Genomic DNA, 21,563 nt, shown 5'->3' on the forward strand with positions numbered 1-21,563 from the left:
TATCGATATATTTATTTTTTATATTTTTTCAAATATAAATAGGGCTGCTCGTTGCACAATAGTCTTTGTCACTTCAGACGTATTTCTCAACACAACATTGGTAAAGAGTGAGCGGCAGGGTAAATTAAAGGGGGCCGCACATCTTAAGCATCTGATGGATGACATGGTGCGATCTAAAATGTATATCAATTATTTATTTTCTACAAAGGTACGCACACACCGCCAGCGCTCAGCGTCAACATTCTTAAGAGCCACAGAGCTCAACTTGCACAGTTTTCCATTAAAATCAACTCAAATTATTATCAGAGAAAGATTATTTACTGTACTCTTAGCCATCACTGCATCTGCATCTATTGTGAACATGTATCTTTCCTAGAGTCTAATTTCAGTTACAAATATGCCATTTTCTTGCATAAACATCTGCATTTCTAATCATTCGGTTTGCACAGTTTCACTAACCAGCAAAATCAATGTCACTTTGTTCATTTTTGAAGAAGTACTAAAACCTTTGTTACTTTGGACTGCCATCTTCTGCCCTGCTTCAGCTTGTCCTGCGTGCGTGTGTGTGTGCATGTGTGTGTGTGCGCATGTGTAACACTTTGTGGGGACCAAATGTCCCCATAAGGATAGTAAAATCCACATTTTTGACGTTGTGGGGACATTTTGTCGGTCCCCATGAGAAAAACAGCTTTTTGAAAATGTACAAATGCAGAAAGTTTTTTGTGAGGGTTAGGATTAGGGATAGGGTTAGGGTTAGGGGATAGAATATAATGGGGCCAGTTTGTACAGTATAAAAACCATTATGTCTATGGAAAGTCCCCATAAATTATGGAAACCCAAGTGTGTATGTGTGTGTGTGTGTCACAGAGCAGAAGCGGTTGTCAAAAACAACAGCACCAAAATAGCGCCCTCAACTGACACCTGTTATGAACATCATGGCATAAAAGTTGCCATGATGCAGTTGCAACTTCAATCCTATGAGAACACACAAAATGATTGACAGACAGAAAGCATCAGAGACCGTGACCAGCGGACACATCGTTGTTTGCTACATACAGAGTATAGTGCTGTCACAGAGACTGGTGAGATCTCTCAGGACACTATTTCAGTGATATCTTTCAGGGCGTAGGAACAAATTTTGCATACCTTTCCATGAAAAAATCTCTTACATCACCTGTGAATGTTCCAGGTTTGAGACCTGATAGCATTTGTAGCATAATGTTGATTATCACAGTAATAATTTAAACTCATCCCTCCATTATTAAAAAATAAATAAATAAGAAAAGAAAACGGCATAGTTACAGTATGGCACTTACAATGGAAGAGAATGGGGCGCCGCCCAAGCTACATTTTGAAGTGGAAAAATTACATTTTATATATTCAGCCCTTTTATTTGCACTAAATACGCTTCTCATCTGAAATGCGATTTTGTGCGACGCATCTGCCTGGTTTTTGTGAGTATGATCGCGCAAGCCATCACAGAATTTAGCACAAGGGATCCACTCTACTGGATTATTTTAACATGACATTATTTTTGTGACATTAATACATTTCTGTGGTTAGGTCAATGTAGATGGTTAAAATTAATTATAGAAATAAGGTGTTCATTTAATTTTGTTTTATTTCATATAGCACCTTTAAAGTAAAAAGTAAAAAAAGAATGTGTTAAATTCAAAAGGTTCCATTTACTTAGCTGGTGTAAAATAACTTGTATACAATCTAAGAATAAAATTCAATTATATTTTAATTAAATGCAATTATATAATAAACTAACTTCGAGCATGTAGATGACCATATATCAATCACCACTGAAGACCATTTTTGTCCCTGGAAAAACTGCATAAATATCAAAATACACATTGTTTCAAAACTATAGCCACAAAACATAAACATTATATAATAACATGATTTTAGTGTGATAAGATCTCTGTTCAAAATGATTTTAATGTGGTAAAATCAATTACAGGGTTTTCCCTGCGTAAAACCTTTTGCAAAGTTATGTTGGATATGACTTTACATGGAAAGATTAGCAAGTGATTTTATCACACTAAAATCATTTCAACACTTAAAATGTTTACATCTTGTGATATACTTCTAAAGCAGTGTGTTCTTTGAAGTTTGTGGTCTGGCCCTACTCATCTCTATTTTAAGTGCTATAACTGCAATTTTTGACAAGTTGAAATAATTTTTTGTGGAAATCAACATTATGCTACAAATGCTGTCTTTTGATCTTAACTTGTAATGAACCCAGAACATTCCTTTAATTTGCATATAATTATTATTTATTTTGTTTTACATTTGAGGGGGGTGAAAAGTGACCTGGCTATGTTAATGTAAGATTAACCCATACAGCACATACTAACCCATGCATTGTACATACTGTAGAAGGGCCTCAAAGACATCAAAACATCACACACACCCTCACTTCTTCCTATTGACATGCCTTCCATGGGGTCCTACAGGCCTCTTTAGCCCCCCACCTCCAACATAGAACCCTCAGAGCAGTTGGCAGCTTCTGTAGACCTAGAGAAGGAGGGCATCAGTGCCGGGTCTCCAGATCCCACACCATCTCACCCCCCTACCACCCCCACCTCTCTCACAACACTTCACTCATTATTCATGTTCATAGTGACAGCTTTCATTTGATCTATTACTTAGGCGGAGGGGGACCACAGACCGCTGTGCGGCCAACATGACCATACCGAAGTCAGCATGTTGTTTCCGAAGGTTCCGGTACCCTAGGATCGGCAACAGTATGCCGACTCACTGAAATGCCCTATCTCCCACTGGACATATTTGGAATGGCTCAACAACAATTACTTTCCCTTGTGGCACGACTGGTAGCACATTGCATCAGTTGCATGGGAGACCACAGTTAATTTCCCATTACAACAAGAAAGTAATCATCTTTGTATGAACAATCACAAGCGTGATAAGGTTGCCATTTTAGCCATAACATTGCATTTTGTCACTACTAATAGTTAGGGTTAGATTTGGGTTTTGGTTGGAGGGTAGATTAAATCAAATAAGCATTTCTCTTCACTGTTTTACACCCTGTTCAGCACTAAACAATAATTTTTACAACTGACTTCTGGCAACCTCTCCTGGACATAAATTAATGTCACACTTGTTTATCGCTCTGAAACACTTACCACTTTAGCCTCTGGAGGCAGTGTTCGGTCAACGTATACCGATTTCGTCTAAAGAAACATCGGCACACACTTGCTGAATTTTATGTGAGATCAGGCTGGTGCGCCTCCATCCCTGCTGGATCTTTAATTATTGCAGAGAGGGGTTTCTCTGTCTTGTTCTTTGTTGTGCTAATTAAATATTGAAGTGGCCAATGTAGATTGTGGTGTACCTTTCTCTGCACAGACCTTTAGCACTGTGACCTGATTTTCCACATTTCGGTTGCACATATGATCTAATGTATATTTAAAGACTAAGGGGGTAAATGCATTCTCCTTTTTTATTTCCGATTACTGTATAAGTCTTGTCGCAGCACTCCTCATTTGAAAGTCACTTTAGATTAAAACGTCACCTAAATGAATAAATGTAAATGTCTGACTTGCATAAATAGTTTAGACTGAAATGAAAAATTAAGGTTGCCTGTTTATTTTGCTTGTAGGAGTTTGAGTATAGATTGCAAATATATAGAGAGTGTTTTTTAAAACTTAGAACTAGCTGCCTTATAGCATATTTTCTGTTGAATACACATTGAATGTGCATTGGGTTATTTTCCTGTATATATATATATATATGTAAACAATACCCCCCATAACCTCCCCCCTGCATTCATAAGAACTGCATTGTAGGAAAGTCTATAGCAACTATAGCAACTGAATAATCCTTAAACACTGAAAATTCACTCTGAGAGCAATTGCAGATAGATGGAAAATTGGTCAAGCTGGCTGTCTGACCATTGGGGACCCAAGTGGGCTCCAAGCAAAATAAATAAATAAATGGAATTTAAGTCAAACCAGTTTAATCGTGCTATAAAATCACTGACCAGTCCATTTCCCACACAGCACATTTAAATATGGCATTTTAAGTGCCTTAGGTGCAGTACAAGACATTCATATTAACTACTGACAACAAGCATATATGGAGTTTATGCAGTGTGTTAAAAAATAAACATATAACTGCATTTATAGCGAGGGTAGAAGGGGAGTGTGTAATTGCGCAGTGGTGTGGAAAGCCATTTGACAGTGATGTACAGGACTCCATTAATTGCCATATGAATTTACCCCACTCTCTTCTCCCCTCTGCTGAGGCATCATTGTGAGAGACGGGTCACTCTATCTTTCATCCTCACTGAGTTCATAATTACTAAAACCATTAATTAATCTTGCTATCACTGGGTAAATACAGTGCTTACCATATAAATGAAATATAGGATAAGAGTGGAAGTGTAAGTGTGTATGTGAACGGATCTTTGGGCGGGTGAATCTTAATAAAAGTTATGAATAACATGTCCAGGTCACATTTCACCTTGTCAAAAGATAAAAAAAGAATACAATATATTTTGCATAAACAAAATGAAGCCTGTATTAAGGACTATTACGATTTTTTGCTTCGTCACTTTATTTTTATGACAGTTATGCACTCCCAGGCCCCATTTCCCAGTACTGTAATGCAAAATGAAACAGAATTATATTATATTATAAATTATTTATACATCATTTTATTTATTGTACCTTTTATTTATGCTGATTTAAATAAAATAAAAATGATTAAAGTAATTTCACATTGCAGTAATGAGAATCTGGGCAAACATTTGCTTAATGGTCAATAAAATAATGTAAAAATGCAAAAAATCTTAATGGTCCTATTATGCAAAATATAGTTAACAAATTTTTTCTCTTGAGTTTTGGTGGGAAATGTGACTTGGAAATATATATTGTTTTTTTTAGATGAAACCCAGGTGGGTGAGTGTATGCTTGCATTTGCGCTATGATACTTAAAGGGATAGTTCACATAAAAATTTAAATTCTCTCATCATTTACATCCCAGATGTGTATGACTTTCTTTCTTCTGCTGAACACAAATAAAGATTTTTAGAAGAATTTCTCAGCTCTGTAGATCCATATTATACAAGTTAATATAATCCATTGACCCAAAAGGACATAAAGGCAGCAACAAAGTATTCATAAGTTAAATCTATATATTCAGAAGCGATATTATAGGTGTGGGAAAGAAACAGATAAGTTTTTGTTTTTTTTAAATCTCCATTTCCACTGGACATATTTGGCCAAATTCTTCTTTTGCTTTTGGAGATTCACATTCTTCGTGCATATCACCACCAACTGGGCAGAGGGGAGACTTTATAGTAAAAAAAGGACTTAATTCTCACACAAACTTATTTAGCTTCTGAAGATATAGATTTAACAACTGGTGTTGTATGGATTACTTTTATGTGGGATTTATCTCCTTTTGGACCTTCAAAATGTTGGTACCATTCACTTGCATTGTAAGGATCTACAGAGCTGAGATATTCTTCTAAAAACCTTTGTTTGTGTTCAGCAGAAGAGAGAAAGTCCTACACATCTGGGATGACTTGAATGTGAGTAAATGATGAGAGAATTTACATTTTTGGGTGAACTATCCCTTTAAGGTGTGCATGTGATCTTTATATGTGAAGTGTTTTATACAAATCATTTTAAAGAACATCAATAAAGAGAAAGTATTTCTCTGGAACTGAAAAGAGAGGTGAATGTACAGTATTTCTTTGTCCTAGTATATCACTTAATTAATAATCAGTGTCTGTGTCCAAAAGAAACAGTAACAAATCAAACAAAGTTTAAATTGCCCAGATCAGATCTATTGCTTTTAATATCCCCATAAAGTCCCTTCCAGCTCCTAAAGGAGTGAACGTCGAGCTGACCAACAATGAGTTCTTGTGTTTAAATCGAATTGAAGTGATTGATGAATTCTCAAACCTCTTTAGTTGAGTTCCTGTGTTTCAGAGGGAATAAGTCTGAGAGAGGCAGCTACAACACCCGCAAAAACTTTCCCTCTCGTGTCATCACTAAAGCTCTGTGGAAAGGGGAATATGTTGTGACATGTCCAGATAGGAGCCCTGAAATATGCACTGGCTGTTTGCCACCAGCCTCCCTTTCAATCAACAGGCTCAGCTGACTGGGACTTTTACAGTGGGGTTTTAGACTACTTGGGATAAAATCATAACACTACACTACCATCTAGTGGAATGCAGAGTGATTGCACGGCTTCCTGACTTGCAGAAAATGGGTGTTTACAGGTGACAATTGTTCCTTATTAAAAACTGCACTTGTTGTAGCACTTCTTGGGGAGAGGGGCTGGCATCCACGATGATGCAGGCAGGATTCTGGATTCTCTTGTAAGCTTCTTCCACTCTGGAACAAGAAGTATTTTGTCAGAATTGCTATGCATGTTGTTTAATTGAATACCATGTTATGTGATTTTATATGATGAAAATGTTTTCAATATAAAATGTGTAAATATACTATAAACACAAAAAAGAAGTTAGTTATTTTGTCTGTCATCGTTTTGAATATGGTTGTTGGTAGAGAATAAACATTTTAAACTTGACTTGGTTAAATTACTTTGAAGTTGTTTTAATAAAAATGTCTAAAGCCGTAAAGGTCTATAGTTATGTTTTGTATTAGTATATACTGTATTAAACAATGTATTGTTATTTGGACAAACATTTATTCTGATTATTTCTGCTTCTTCTGAAAAATAAATATTTAGAAAGAGAGAGAGAGAGGGAGAGAGAGAGAGAGAGAGAGAGAGAGAGAGAGAGAGAGAGAGAGAGAGAGAGAGCAAATAGTCCTGATGTCAAATAGTACACATATGTGGTCAGTGGGACAAAAAAAATGTCTTATCAATTTGTTTCCAAGAGTGTTGGTTATTCATGTTTTTGAGAAGTTGCAAACATTAATTTTGATAGGAAGTTTGGATTGAATGCACCTAGTTTCATAAGAAAACTATAGGATGCTCCCCTGCTCCCTATTTAGTGAATGACTTAACCTCCACTGTACTGTCTGTCTGCACTGGTCACAGAAGAATTAGAAATGCACCTTATTTTCATCGTAACTCCACATAAAGCCTCTTAAAGCAAAAAAATATTAAAAAATTCTAAATATGAAAATGCACAGTAAATATAGGATTTCTGATGAAAATCTAGTGCTATTGTACACTATAGTGTACGTTGTGTTTCGCAATAAATCGCAAACATTTTAGAAATGGCATATAGGATGAAACAAGAGACTCTAATTTTTTGACTCAAGCAGTTTTCAATGTAAAAAAACGTAATTAGGTTTGTTACCAGATGTAGTTTTGTTGGTGTTTCTCCCAAAATAGGGATGCCTCAATACCAATTTTTAGAGAACGAGTACGAGTTCTTTCTGATACTCATCGATACGGAGTCCAATACCTTTTTTTTTTTTTTTTTCTGAACTCCATATTAACATATTATTTCAATTTTATCATCAAAATGGTGTTTAAATAAATGAATTAATTAATTAAATTAAAACTTTCAACAAATTAAAATATAACAATTCATTTTCAACATAATTTTGTATTATTTTTATCAAATTAATTGTTTTTATACAGAAGCTCAGAGCATAATCCAAAACACAGCATTGGAGTTATTTTTTTTGTCAAATAAAATGCTGCAGAACAGAGCATCACAGATGTGAGACATTGCTTAAATATAATACAATTACTATTGATATATTAGTAGTAGTATTAGTAGTACAGTGACTATTAATTCATTAATAAAATTAATTATTCTTTCATTTAAATTGAGCTTTTATTTTGAATGAGTTTTAATTTTGAAGTGTTTCTATGTGATGATGCTAGCTTTTCGGTCCAAAAACGTCAGGCCCTTGTGATTATTAAAAAGCAAAATCGATTTAATTAAATAAGTATGTACTCAGTGAGTGCCTCATGTTACAAAGTATTTGCATTCTGTACACTGCCATCTGCTACAAACAGAGTGCTCGATGCTCGAACCAAGGCGCAGCCGACGTCATCAAAACACTGTCTCCGCACATTCACTAGTGCTCTGCTCACATTTGAAGCACGCTGCACACGCAAAGTAAACTATATTTATGTCATTAAATTTTTGCCAATAATCTCACCAGTTCAATATGTGATTAGAATTTGTGCACTGATTGTTTACCTAATGGCATTTGTATGTCAGATGGTATCGGTTTTTGGTATCAAAGCACGTTTACGAGCATGAGTGTGAGTACATGAGTGCGGTATCGCGGACCCGATTCCGATACCAGTATCGGTATCTGGACATCCCTATCCCAAACACACACTCTGCTGTGATCAGCGCCATGTTGTTTTGTCACATGACTCTTTAACTCTTTACTGATTGCCCAGAGTCTTCTGAACTGAGATCAGTTGGTTTAAATTCATTTAAATTATGCATTGCGTATACCAAAGCCAAAATGCAACATACCTGCATGTGAATGTGGTGTCAGATGAGTTTATAAGAATATTTCACCCGACAAAAAAAATTCTGTCATAATTTACCCATATTTATGCCATCAAAAAAGGGGCTAAAAACACCATAAACTACTACATAAACTATAATAAAATATAATAAAAATCTTCCCCTCAGTTTCTATTTCATAACCTCAAACTGGCATGCCACATTTGGTTACAACACACTCAGAAAACAATTGGAATTTGCTGCAAATGACGTAAATTTGCCACAACAAGTTTCATTGTGCCATTTTATAACAGAAGACGAACACAAATGATATTAATGAGTGAATGACAACTTAAATATCAGTCAGTCTCTTACACAAACCTATTCTATGGCTTCAGAAGACTTGGAAAATAGCACACAAGTTGAACTATTATGTTTTGTCCCTTTTTGAAAATTGACAGATGTGGTAACTGTAAACTGTCTTTGTTTGAAAAAAGATGTTCATTCTTAAAAATGTATCGAGTGTTTCACGGGGGGGGGGGGGGCAGCACACAGGTTTGGAACGATATGAGTGTGAGTAAATGATGACAGAATATTCATTTTGGTTGTGAACTGTCCTTTTAAGGGTTATCATAAAGTATACAGTAAGTGGGTTGTCATGTACCTTTAAAATTGCAAGATACATTTAAAGTAAGTTGACCTACTTCAGTCTGAACAGTTGATTGACCTCTAGCTCTGTCTCCTCGATGGTCTTTCCCTGTCCTCTGTCGCTGAGTCTTCTCAGTCTCTCCTCTGGGTTGACAGTCAGGAGCAGCACAAGGTCTGGCTGGAGCAGGTCTTCTGGCCACTGGTACAGTTCTGAATATGGTCTAGGGAGGTTTTCCACTCTTCCACTTACTGCTGTGGCAAAGGCATATGCTGCTGTGCTGTGCCAGTACCTATTAGAGATCAATAAAACACTTTCTTCAGGGTTCAACTACATTATTTTCTAATATGTTTTATACGCCAGTACCAAACATTTACGTTCATAATTAAAGGTCAATATTTGCCATCTGGAAAACTAAATAGGCCTAGATTATAATATTATAAAATATATAAATATTAGACAACAGATGAATACACTAAGGAGCATTTCACCCCCACATTTAAAATAACTGGGACATTTTAGTTTGTTTGTTTGTTTGTTTGTTATGCCCGGAGGCCTGGTTAATTTCTGACCCTACTATAAACCAAGGATTAATTAATATTTTTTTCATTTTCTTTGTTCAACACTCAAAAAAAATAAAAAATGCTTTCTGTTCTAAACTAAAGCAACACAATTCTAGAACATTTTTGTGGTGTTCATGTAGCATTACTAAAACTAGGCAGGGATTTCCATTTCCATGCTTTGCATGGGACACGATAGGGAGAGTACATTTTGAAATTAAGTGTTATTTTATGCATTTTTGGGCAAGATGAAAATAGGAAGAGATTTGTTCATGTTTAATGTTCTGTTAAATTGGTATTTATAAAAGAGTGTCTGTTATGACAGAGTTTTAGAGGGGTTACCATTTTGGTGAAGATTGGTGCTTGTTGAGGATGAACTTTCTCTTTCAAGTGATATTCGTAAACAGATGCTTTTACACTGACAGTATAACAGTTTCACTGTCCTAATATTTACTCACCTGGCAAATAAATTAAGTTGGTCCAACATAAACATTTATAAAACGAACCTTAGTAAATTGAGTTTGGTGAACCTCATTAAATTGAGTTAAAACTAATATAGTACATTAATTTGACCTAATCCAACTAAATTATGTTGGCTCAATGAAATTTCCTTAATCTGAACAGCCTGATCTCACAATGAAATCAGAAAGAGTAGACCGCCTTTTCTTTCGTCAAAATCGGTATACGTTGACCGAAATTTTGAAACACTGCCCCCAGTGGCCAAAGCGGTAAGTGTTGTAGGGCATACGGGCACGTGTGAGCTTCACTGATGTCCAGGAGAGGTCACCAAAAGCTAGTAGTGAAGCAAGTTGTTTTCAGCTTTACAGGACATTATACAATAAAGAGAAAAGCATTTATCTATAGATTATATCCCCAAACCTTACCTTAACCATTAGTGGACTAAAAAAGTAATGTTAGAGGGAAAAATGAAACCTGCGAATCATGCTTGTCATTGATAATTTAAACGAGGTTACTACCTGGCTTTTTGCTACCCTAGTCTCCCACCCAGCTGATGCAACGCACTGCCAATCAGGTGGAAAGGTAAATACATTGAAACTACTGCAAACATGTCTGATAAGAATGCTGCATGTCAGCGGGACGGCATATTCGCCGATCCTAGGGTAAAGAAACTATCGGAAACATCATGCCGACTTCACGTGTGATCATGTTGATCTGATTATAAGACATTAAATTTAAATAAAGTATAAATATTTTGAGTGTAGTGGCTTGATTTCTGTCAAGTGAGGCTTTTTTTACACTCTAAATTAATTAGACACACAAAGCGAATGTTTAAGGTATAGTTTACACACACACACACACACACACACACAAATAATGACATTTTTGTCATCATTTACTGACTCTCATGTTGTTCCAAACCCATATGCCTTTCTTTCTTCAGTGGAAACCAAAAGAAAATGTTTGGCAGAATGACAGCCTCAAAAACCATTCACTTTCATTGCATCTTTTTACCATACATTACAGTGAATGGTGACTGAAGCTAACATTCTGCTTCACATATTTTGTGTTCAACAGAACACAGAGAGGCAAAACGGATTTAGAACAACTTCAACTATCCATTTAATACAGATATTCTTCAACGTTTTCTATAGTGCTTCCCAAACAGCAGCAGAATCATGCGAATGTGCACATCATCTCTACCTGTCCACTATGACAGGAGCCCTCAAGGACTCTTTCCCTATGTGTGCTGCGGTGATGTAGTTCCCCAGAGCATAAAAGGCCCTGCGGATGAGGGGTGGTTCAGAGTCAAAGCGCTGTCTGAAAGAAGCCAGGCACTGGGGAGGAGATTTCAGAAGGGTGGCATTCAGAGACTCCCGCAGGGCTTCTGTGAGAGTAGTTTTACCTGGTTCATGAAGAAATGAAAAGATAAGTCATTCACTGAACTATATGGAGCTGCTACATTTAGACAGAATTTAACAGTGGTATCTATAAGTCTATCTATGTGGACTTTGTTGTTGTTGTTTTTACTTTGTCACCTAACATTCATAAATGATTCGATTAGATTCTTTATAGTAGATGTTGTGATTGACTGCACACTTATAATTTTCTTGTACTAAATAGAGAGACACAATGTATGGCAAAGTTAACCTGTAGCATCCAGTCCCTCGATTACAATGACTGGAAAACCATCTCCTCTGCTGGTCTCCACCTGTTCGTCCACTAGCTGCAGAACTTCCTTTGACTCAGGGATAATGTCACTGCACTGGGATGGGCAGAGGAGGAGTCTCGGATTAGATACTGAAACCTTTAGTGTAGCATAAACAGACAAGAATAATCAGGATTTTGTTTTAAACATACTCCTACCTCTCGAAGGACCTTATAGGCTTCGTCAATACAGTAGTACACATCAGAGTTCTTGATGTTTAGTGTGGATGGGTGATACTCTGGGGCTGCTGCAGGTGTGACGTAATGTCTCTCTACTTGCTCCACTTGATTGACAGGTGACCACATCTCCTGCCAGCAGTACTGACCCTCGCGCTTGTATGAAATCACACATACCGATTTATTTTGGTGATATTTCTTTAATATTTCCTCTGAAAGAGCTGTAGTGGATCTGTCCCGTATAAAAAAGCCTTTGTCGACGCTGTTTTTGACATCTGGGACATAGGAGGACGCTTCGAATACGTCGCAATCTCGTGGAAGTTTTTCAGACAGCCCGTGTTTTATTTCAGCGTGAGCTCGCGCCTTCTGAATTCTGTCATCGCAGTGAACGTGCAACGAGTATAGTTTGCCATCCTCTCCGAAGAGCTGCTGATAATCAAGATTACTCAAAAGCTGAGGGCTTGTGCTCAATGAGAAATAAAAAGGTTCTTTGCGCAAATCAAACTCCACCGCAAATACGCGAGAGCGCAGCTGTCCGCAGAGAAACATGGCTCTCTTTAACATTGTGAAGTGTGAACAGTGAGGCATACAGGGAAATGAAATTGTTTTCAGCTGAAGGACAGTGTTTACAAAGAAACGAAACCAGACTGGAAAACGAAAGTTTAAATAGCTAGCAAAACACAGCGAGGTAAAGACAGTTTCACGTTCAACATTCGGTTTCGCAGAAGTAAGGGACCGTCTGAAAACTCCACTCACTACACTAAAACACAGGAGATGTCCACTCAATCATTCAATTCACAAGTTATACATGAAAAAACAAAACCGTAAAATACATTTTCACATTCAGAATGTTATAATAACTTCACAGAGGATAGACGGACTTACTACAGTTGAGTTTATTACAGGATGATCAATTTAGCTTTTTGCATGATCGTCATGTGTTAGATCATCTGCTTTCTGTCTGTTTCTGTTACTCGTTTTGTTTACCTGGTGTTTTGGATGTTCCTTGTGTGTCCCTGAATTAAGGCTTTTTTCATCTGGTTTTCTGCCTCCCTGTCTGTTGGGACCAATGCTTTTTCTTGCCCTGATTTAATTAATTTGCCCTCTGATTGGACTTTCACTATTAATTCAGTTCTGTTCTCCCTGCTCTACACATGAATGGCTGGGCAGTGAAAGCAGAAAAGAAGCATACAATAAAATGACTTTATATTAATGTAAAATTGATACACATGATGCAAGTGGTCCTGACTGAAATAATCATCAATCTCTCAAAATCTCCAATATCACTCAAAGCCAGATAATTTGAAACAATTTATTCAGTTATTTACTTAAATAAAATGAAAAACGCTGCAAATTAACTTTCCTGTCACATTCTTTAAAGAAGATCCGAAAGTAATTAAAAATAGTCTTACAGAAGGTCTGACTATCATTGAAGCACAGGATGCAACAGTAGGCAGAGCAGATGACAAAAAATATGCAAAGGAAATGATCAGAAAGGACCGCTATACTAGATTTGATTTATATTTACTGAAGACAGATGTTAAAGCATCCTCTCCACAACAGCGATTTTATGAGCACCGTGCTCTAGGAAGTGATAGAGATCTCTCTTGCCGTCAGCGATCAGACTTTATAATGCCATCTCTCCTGTTAAGCCTATATTACAGGAAGCAGATACAGTATTAACAGAAATGTATAGAATTGTTTCAAAAATTATTAATTTTTGTTCTCATATAATTGATCATACTGTAATAATCTAACCTGTAGTAAGTCTGTATATCCTCTGAAAATGTACTACAACCTTTAAAATTAGAAAATATCATTTTGGTGAATTTTAGTGATTTTTTTTTCGAAAAATAATTGCTTACTGTACTTATATAATTGATCATACTGTAATAAACTCAACTGTAGTAAGTCTGTCTAACCATTGTGAAGTTATTATAACATTCTGAATTTTAAAATGTATTTTACTGGTTATTTTTTCATGTATAACTTGTGAATTGAATGATTGAGTGGACATCTATGTTTTAGTGTAGTGAGTGGAATTTTCAGACGGTCCCTTACTTCTGCGAAACCGAATGTTGAATGTGAAACTGTCTTTACCTCGCTGCAGAAGTCTCTGAGACTGAACTGTCAAGAACAGCAGTGTACAGTGGAAATGCACGTTAATAATTAAACTAGGTCACACTTTACAAAGTATGTTACAGCGCAAATAATTGCATAACTAATGAGTAATGCTAACAACCTTTGAAGCCTACTATATTTTTGTTTTGCATTTGTGTATAGGATATATTTATTAGAATGAATGTACATACATTTACAATTAATAGGCTATTATTATTATTATTATTATAATGATTATATATGCACTACTGTTCAAATGTTTGTAGTCACTTGACTGAAATGTTTCTCATGATCTTAAAAACATTTTGATCTGAAGGCGTATGCTTAAACAAGCAATGTAAACACTAAATATGTAATGTTGCTGGAAATACATTTGTATTTATCATTCACATTATTTACCATTATTATTACTTATATTATTATACAATAATAATAATGATAATACTATGCAAGACATTGTTATTTAAAATTATTATTGTTGTTTCACTGTAATGTAACGTGCTAACTAATGCATTATCATCTGGTGGTTGGGTAATGATGTAGAAAGGATACAGGGCAAGAATCAAAGCACTATTTTATATTCCTATGATGCAATAATGAGGTAACCTATCTTAATGGTCCTGCTTTATCATTAGGGTGTAATGTGAATAAGGGTCCAGTTGCATTCAGTTTTGTATTAGAAAGTGAATCGTATATGACCATGACTCGACAATTGTTTATCTTTCGTTTTCCGTTCTGGTTAAGCAAGAAAAGAAACTGAACTTGCTCATCTGACTATAAAAGCCGGTGTGAGCTTTCTTCTGCGCATCAGAGTTTTAAGACTATCACCATGGCGGCATCAAACCAAGTCGGTGTTGCAAAAATGTTGATGAAGTTTTGTTTGACGAACGTCCACGGCATCTTGTCAACCCTGTTTAGATGGATGTCTGTTTTGATGGGGCTGTCTGGCGCACGGGTGCAACAAACACCTGTTGGCAGTATCAGTCGCACTAAAGAGGACCTGAAAGAGAGCTCCGGTGCTCGGTGCACTACTCCGAGCAGTGTAAACTACCATTTTACACGGCAGTGCAATTACAAATGCGGGTTTTGCTTCCACACTGCAAAGACCTCGTTCGTCTTGCCTATTGAAGAAGCAAAGCGAGGATTGCGCCTTCTGAAAAATGCAGGTAGACATAATCTAACATATGTATCCGTTATAGCATTTGTCAATATTTGTTCCTAAATGGGCTATAATTAGCCTATATAGATAATTTAATAAAGATAATTCCATATATAATATTCTAAATAATTATAAATATATATTTATATGTAGCCTATACAGTAGGCTATTTATGGTATGTATGCCTTTAATTATTATTACGTCCGGTCAGGGGGCGTGATTAATTGTGTTACTTATTTTTATTAATCGCGTTGAATTAATGCGTTACTTCGACAGCCTGTATTCTTCCCATACTTTCTTAATATTGTCTATTGCATGTTTTAGGGATGGAAAAAGTAAACTTCTCGGGTGGAGAGCCCTTCCTGCAAGACAGGGGCAACTTTTTGGGAGAGTTGGTGAAATACTGCAAACAGGAATTGGAGCTGCCAAGCGTCAGCATAGTCAGTAACGGCAGTTTGATAAAGGAAACCTGGTTTCAGAAATATGGTAAGCGTGAGAATCAATAATGACCAGCAGAGGGCAGCATAGATTGGTTTATTTTACATTAAAGGGATAGTTCAGCCAAAAAATGAAAATCCTCTCATCATTTCCTCACCCTCATGCCATACCAGATGTGTATGACTTTCTATCTTCTGCTGAACATAAATGAAGATTTTCAGAAGAATATTTCAGCTCTGTAGATCCATACAAGCAAGTGGATGGTGACCAGAACTATTCATCTTCAAAAGTCAAATAAAGGCAGCATAAAAGTAATCCATAAGCCTCCAGTGGTGAAATATATATCTTCAGAAGGGATATGATAGGTCTGAGTGAGAAACAGATCAATATTTAAGTCCTTTTTTTTCTTTAAATCTCCATCTTTGACCAGCCCCGACCAGTAGGTAGCGATATGCTTGAAGAATGCAAAGAAAGTGTAGATATATGGTAAAAAAGGATTTAAATATTGATCTGTTTCTCACCCACACCTATCATATCCCTTCTGAATATATGGATTAAACCAATAGAGTTTTATGGATTACTGCCTTTATTTGATTTTTGAAAATTAAAAGTTCTGGTCACCATCCACTTGCACTGTATGGACCTACAGAGCTGAAATATTCTTCTGAAAATCTTGATTTGTGTTCAGCAGAGGAAAGAAAGTCTTACACATCTGGGATGTCATGAAGGTGAGTAAATGATGAGAGAATTTAAATTTGGGTGAACTACTGCATTACTAGAATAGAAACATTAGCAGTATATAATGAAATGCAGCTAAACAAAATATCTACATACAAGTATAAATCTCCTCTGAATAATTAAATATCAAGTAGCTCATTGGTATTATTCAGTAGGAAGGCCTATACTTTTGTGTGTAATAGCACTGTAACATGAACACTGTAGTATGGCCTTTTGTTTGATAGGTGTTACTGATATATTGAGTTTTCTTTTTGTATTATATACTATTGACTATTTGAGTTTACTGCCTAATTTGCTCAATTTAATGTACCCCTGTAGGTGACTATTTGGACATTCTGGCAATTTCTTGTGACAGTTTTAACGAAGACACCAATAAAGTAATAGGTCGAGGTCAGGGCAAGAAAAGTCATTTGGACAATTTGCATAAAGTTCGTAACTGGTGCCGGGATTACAAAGTGGCTTTCAAAATAAACTCAGTTATCAATACCTACAATGTGGATGAAGATATGACCGAGAACATAACTGCTCTGAACCCAGTGCGCTGGAAGGTAAGATTCCTTACTAATTATTTGACACATTATATGTTATTAGCAGGCTGCTCTTCATATGATTGATGGCTTATTGTATTGTACACACAGATCTTTCAGTGCTTGCTAATTTATGGTGAAAATGCAGGGGAGAACAGCCTCCGGGAGGCAGAGAATTTTGTCATCAGTGATCAGCAATTCCAAGATTTCCTGATCCGCCACCAGAGTGTTGCGTGTCTTGTTCCAGAGTCTAATAAGAAGGTAATTTTGTGGCACCGAGCCCAGACTTTTGGAGTAATTCTTCATTCAAATCAGCATTTCACAGTACCTTTCAAATTGGAAGCTAAAGTGGCTTCAATGTATTGACTAAGACACCATTGAACAATTCATTACCAAAGTTTGTATTTCCTCTAAGATGTATGCATTCATAGTTTTGAATCTAAATAAAAAATAAAAAATTATAATTCTGTAATAGGAGCCAAGGACTTGAATATTAAGCCTTCTGTTACCTTGAGGTTAATTTTGTATTTACTTGCCTATTTTCCCCTACAGATGAGAGACTCCTACCTGATTCTTGATGAATATGTAAGTGATGTCATATTTTCTCCTCAGTATCCATTAACTTTATTTCTCATTACTATGTAAAGGATTTCTTTATATTAGATTATGCTGCCACTAGAGTCTAACGGATTTCTTTATATTAGATTAAGCTATTATTAGAGTGTAAATTATTCCTTTATATTACATTATGTCATCACATCAGTAGGGGATGGATTGTGGACAGGAATATAATAAGACCCACAGGAAATTACCTGATATTGTATTTAATTCCAGGCTACAAATGACTGTTTTCTTCCCCCCTGGATAATCTTTGGTCTCTATTCATAATCATGCTATCTGAGTTATGTAATCAGAAAGAGTAAATTATCATGAATAGATGTTTAATCATCCATATCTGATGCTGCAGATGCGCTTCCTGGATTGCCGAGAGGGGAGAAAAGATCCATCAAAATCCATTCTAGATGTCGGTGTGGAAGAGGCCATCAAGTTTAGTGGTTTTGATGAGAAAATGTTCCGTATAAGAGGGGGGAAATATCTATGGAGCAAAGCAGATATGAAACTGGAGTGGTGACCCTTTCAAATATTGTTGTTTTTAACATGTATATATATATAAATTAACTTGAAATGTAAAAAATATGACAATGAGTAATTGTAAATAATTGTATTTTTTATATGTATATAGATAGATAGATAGATAGATAGATAGATAGATAGATAGATAGATAGATAGATAGATAGATAGATTTATAATTGTGTATATTATGGCTTGTATTTATGGCTAATACATGCTGTTTGTATTCAGTATTTAAATTACCTTAAGTATGCTTTTATCTCTTATAATATATGTTTTTCTTAACTCGCACTTTCTTGTTAGTGCTTATGTACCCCCATAGCAAGGGAGTACATAAGCACTTAATCAATGCAATTTGAAAGCATGAGTGCACTTTCACAGACTTCATTAGACATTATATGCTATTTTAATTGTTATTATTGGGTTGAAAGGCCTTTGGAATCTCAGTCTAGTCTTTAACCTACAGTGTTTTATTTGAAATAAAAATCTTGTGTCAACATTTTGTTCTCTGTCATTTCTGAGCTGATATAACTGTTCAAACATTTAAATAGCAGACATCTTTAAATGCATTGTACCTACTTTCAATGCCACATTTTGAATAGATTTAGTTACCTAGCCTATTAACCTAAATTTCTTTGTAGATGCCTTCCAATTCCCTGTCACATTAATGTCTAAAACTGGATAGGATAAGATAAAATAGGCTATATAGTGTAAAGATAAGATATTTAGAAAATTAACATAATGATGTAGTACAACATGGGCAGGTACTTGTGCAAGTATTGTGCAATATGGAAAGCTGCTGTGTAAACAAAAAATGTGTACAAAAGAACAGATAATTTACAGCTAGAGCATGTAATAATAATATAAACAATGTTTAGGATGAAAAAGAGTTGTATGAATTAATGTAATATATGAGAGAATGAAGGACAAGATTTTGATACACATGAATGACAGACTGCTGATTGAAAGATATGTGCTAATAAGAAACAAGAATATAAAACATGTCTAAAAATGTGTCAAATATGTTTAAAATCAAGACTCATACCCCAGTATTATCTCTTTAGATCCACCAAACTGCTCTTAAAGGGAAATTTCACCCAAAAATGAAAATTCTCTCATCATTTACTCACTCAAGTTCCAAAAAGCATATAAAGGCAGCATAAAAGTAATCCATATGACTCCAGGGGATAAATCCATATCTTGAGAAGCTTTCTGGATACACTCCTCATCAGCAGTTGTTCAAACAGTCAGATAGTCCTGCCCCCAACTCACACCATTGGTTGAGTTGTTGGGGCATTCCTAAGCGGCTCGCAGAGACACCGTGTTTACAGTTTTCGAGAAAATTAAACTATGAATGGCTTACTTAAAGTTGTCTTTGCATATTAAGCTGGGTTAGAAGTATTTTAACACTGAAAATGTTTAATACTTCAGCTTTTAATATTGATCTGTTTCTCACCCACACTTAACATATCTCTTCTGAAGACATGGATTAAACCTTTGGAGTCGTACGGATTACTTTTATGCTGCCTTTGTGTGCTTTTTGGATTTTCAAAGTTATGGCCACCATTCACTTGCATTGTATGGACCTACAGAGCTGAAATATTCTTCTAAATATGCTCGACTGTATTTAGCCAAACAAAGAAAGACATACACACCTAGGATGCATGAGGGTGAGTAATAAGAGCGTTTTCATTTTTCGGTGAACTATCCCTTTAAATTCCAGACAGTCCTTTTCATTCGGAGCAGTCCAAACCCAGTATGCATTGTAACCAACAGAGAGCGCTAGTGTTGAGCTTTCGCTTTTGGGAAACAAACAAGTATATAGACGTACACAGAGCCAAGAGACACACTGTCTTTACAGCACACCACTAGGAAGTGCTCACACTAATGGCGTCTTCACAACACGTCGGACGGAGCAGCTGATTCTTATATCTGCCTGCAAAACTACATGAAGACGTAAGGTAAAATAATCGTGCAATTATCCATGTTTATGAATTATCTGTCTTGATCTAAAAGGTTTTCTTACCCACAGTATTCGTTGTAGACGGTACTCTACAACGGATTTGTGCATTCCCCATCCTTTTAAACAATTTGTCCACATCAGCCAACTCATATATGATGAACTCTCTGTTTTGTTTGATTTGGCAGTGTCTACATTTAGCATCACAGTTTACCGTCACATTCATTCGGGCTGTATATCAAAATCTTGTCAGCTGTCTATCTAGACAGTATTTTTCAGCATCACAGTCGCGTGCTACGTTTTGGGCATCCAAAAATGCTGCACGCGCATTTGATTCCTAAAAATACTGCCTAGGTAAGCAGCACACTACACGCAAAAAAGTGGTAACCTGCATTTGTTACCTCAACGATAATTTATTCAACTCATTCAAATTGCTTTGGTTGTGTTACCTAATTTGTCAGGTTAATTTATTCAGATTAGTATTTATTTTTTTACTTGATTAAAACCATTTCATTTACTGTAGGTGTTAGCAAACGAAGCACATTTTTGTAACCTGAAGAAAAAATAAATTACTTTTAACTTTTCTCCCATTTGTAATTCATGTGGTAAATCAACTGCTTTTATTCAAGACAAAATATTGTTTTAATGCCACTGAATCAACCTGAATACATTAGTTTACACCACCGATTAACATCAACTAATTTTAAGGGTTAGTTCAGATAGAAATAGCTCCTTATGGTAACAATTGCAGTGTTGTACTTTTTACAGTAGGTTTTTGGACTGCTGGACCATGGCCCTGCATGGAAGGCAGACGATGCATGTTTTAAGTTTCCAGAAAATAAATTGCATATGATAAATGCACCTTTCTAGTGTTTCGCCCGTAAATGTGCTTCAGCTCAGGTGCTGATGAACATCTGTAGGAGATCCAAATTCTGTTGCATGCACAGTTTGTCAGCAGCTTAAAGTTTTGACATAAACCCTGGACGACCACTACATGGAAAGACAGTAAGTAGCTTTGAATTGTAGGGATTTTCATGCTTTTAGTATTTGTGGCATTTGCAAAGGGATGAAGCGGTCTTCCCTGGGTTGTCAAAACTGCATGTGTGCTCTTCCATAGGGATCCAGGATACCAGGTTGTAGACAGACTTGGTAACGGTTGTTTCGAGGTTGTTATATTGGCCAGGTTTGTTTTTATGGATTGTATTATCATAAATCAAGGCACACTGAGAATTTTTATTATCATTATGACTGTTGAGTTTCACCCTGGTAGTTATGACCACACATGTTAATAGACCCTAAAATATTGTATCCTTCACATTGTAAAATAAATAATGTACAGTAAATCTATGGTCCAATACTGGCAGCTGTGCCAGAAATTTGCTGTGAAAAATATGGTGACCATCATGCTTTACAGGATGCTATTTTGATGCTTCACTACTTTTTATATTATTAAATTATATAAACTTATACTAAACTAATGGAACTGTAAAAGTCAGATTTTTATTTTTACT

General features: G+C 35.9%; 3 protein-coding genes across 4 annotated transcripts in view; 2 read left to right on the forward strand and 1 right to left on the reverse strand.

The window, feature by feature from the left end:
* Positions 1-3,979: 3,979 nt before the first annotated feature.
* cmpk2 (cytidine monophosphate (UMP-CMP) kinase 2, mitochondrial) lies at positions 3,980-12,680 on the reverse strand. Its single transcript, XM_052145692.1, has 5 exons — positions 11,960-12,680; positions 11,744-11,858; positions 11,297-11,498; positions 9,133-9,366; positions 3,980-6,374 (listed from the first exon to the last, which is right to left on the reverse strand). Exons 1-5 carry the CDS (start codon positions 12,563-12,565, stop codon positions 6,254-6,256), a joined length of 1,278 nt encoding a protein of 425 aa, XP_052001652.1. The 5' UTR covers positions 12,566-12,680; the 3' UTR covers positions 3,980-6,253.
* A 2,244-nt stretch (positions 12,681-14,924) lies between these two features.
* On the forward strand, positions 14,925-18,558 carry rsad2 (radical S-adenosyl methionine domain containing 2). The gene is made up of 6 exons (XM_052145706.1): positions 14,925-15,264; positions 15,582-15,743; positions 16,752-16,981; positions 17,072-17,221; positions 17,513-17,545; positions 17,928-18,558. The coding sequence occupies exons 1-6, from the start codon at positions 14,928-14,930 to the stop codon at positions 18,090-18,092; spliced, it is 1,077 nt and encodes a 358-aa protein (XP_052001666.1). The 5' UTR covers positions 14,925-14,927; the 3' UTR covers positions 18,093-18,558.
* A 1,362-nt stretch (positions 18,559-19,920) lies between these two features.
* The window catches only part of rnf144aa (ring finger protein 144aa), a 47,162-nt gene continuing 45,519 nt past the window's right edge, over positions 19,921-21,563 (forward strand). Inside the window, exon 1 of one of the 2 annotated variants that reach the window (XM_052145696.1) lies at positions 19,921-20,053. Coding sequence is in view for 1 of the 2 variants with exons in the window: in XM_052145695.1 (XP_052001655.1) it covers positions 20,041-20,048 (8 nt within the window). In the remaining variant the exon portion in view is untranslated. The remainder of the gene's footprint in view (positions 20,054-21,563) is intronic. The other variant, XM_052145695.1, reaches the window with a different exon arrangement.

This window comes from Xyrauchen texanus, chromosome 16 (genome assembly GCF_025860055.1).
Source record: "Xyrauchen texanus isolate HMW12.3.18 chromosome 16, RBS_HiC_50CHRs, whole genome shotgun sequence".
In the NCBI taxonomy this organism is placed as follows: domain Eukaryota; kingdom Metazoa; phylum Chordata; class Actinopteri; order Cypriniformes; family Catostomidae; genus Xyrauchen; species Xyrauchen texanus.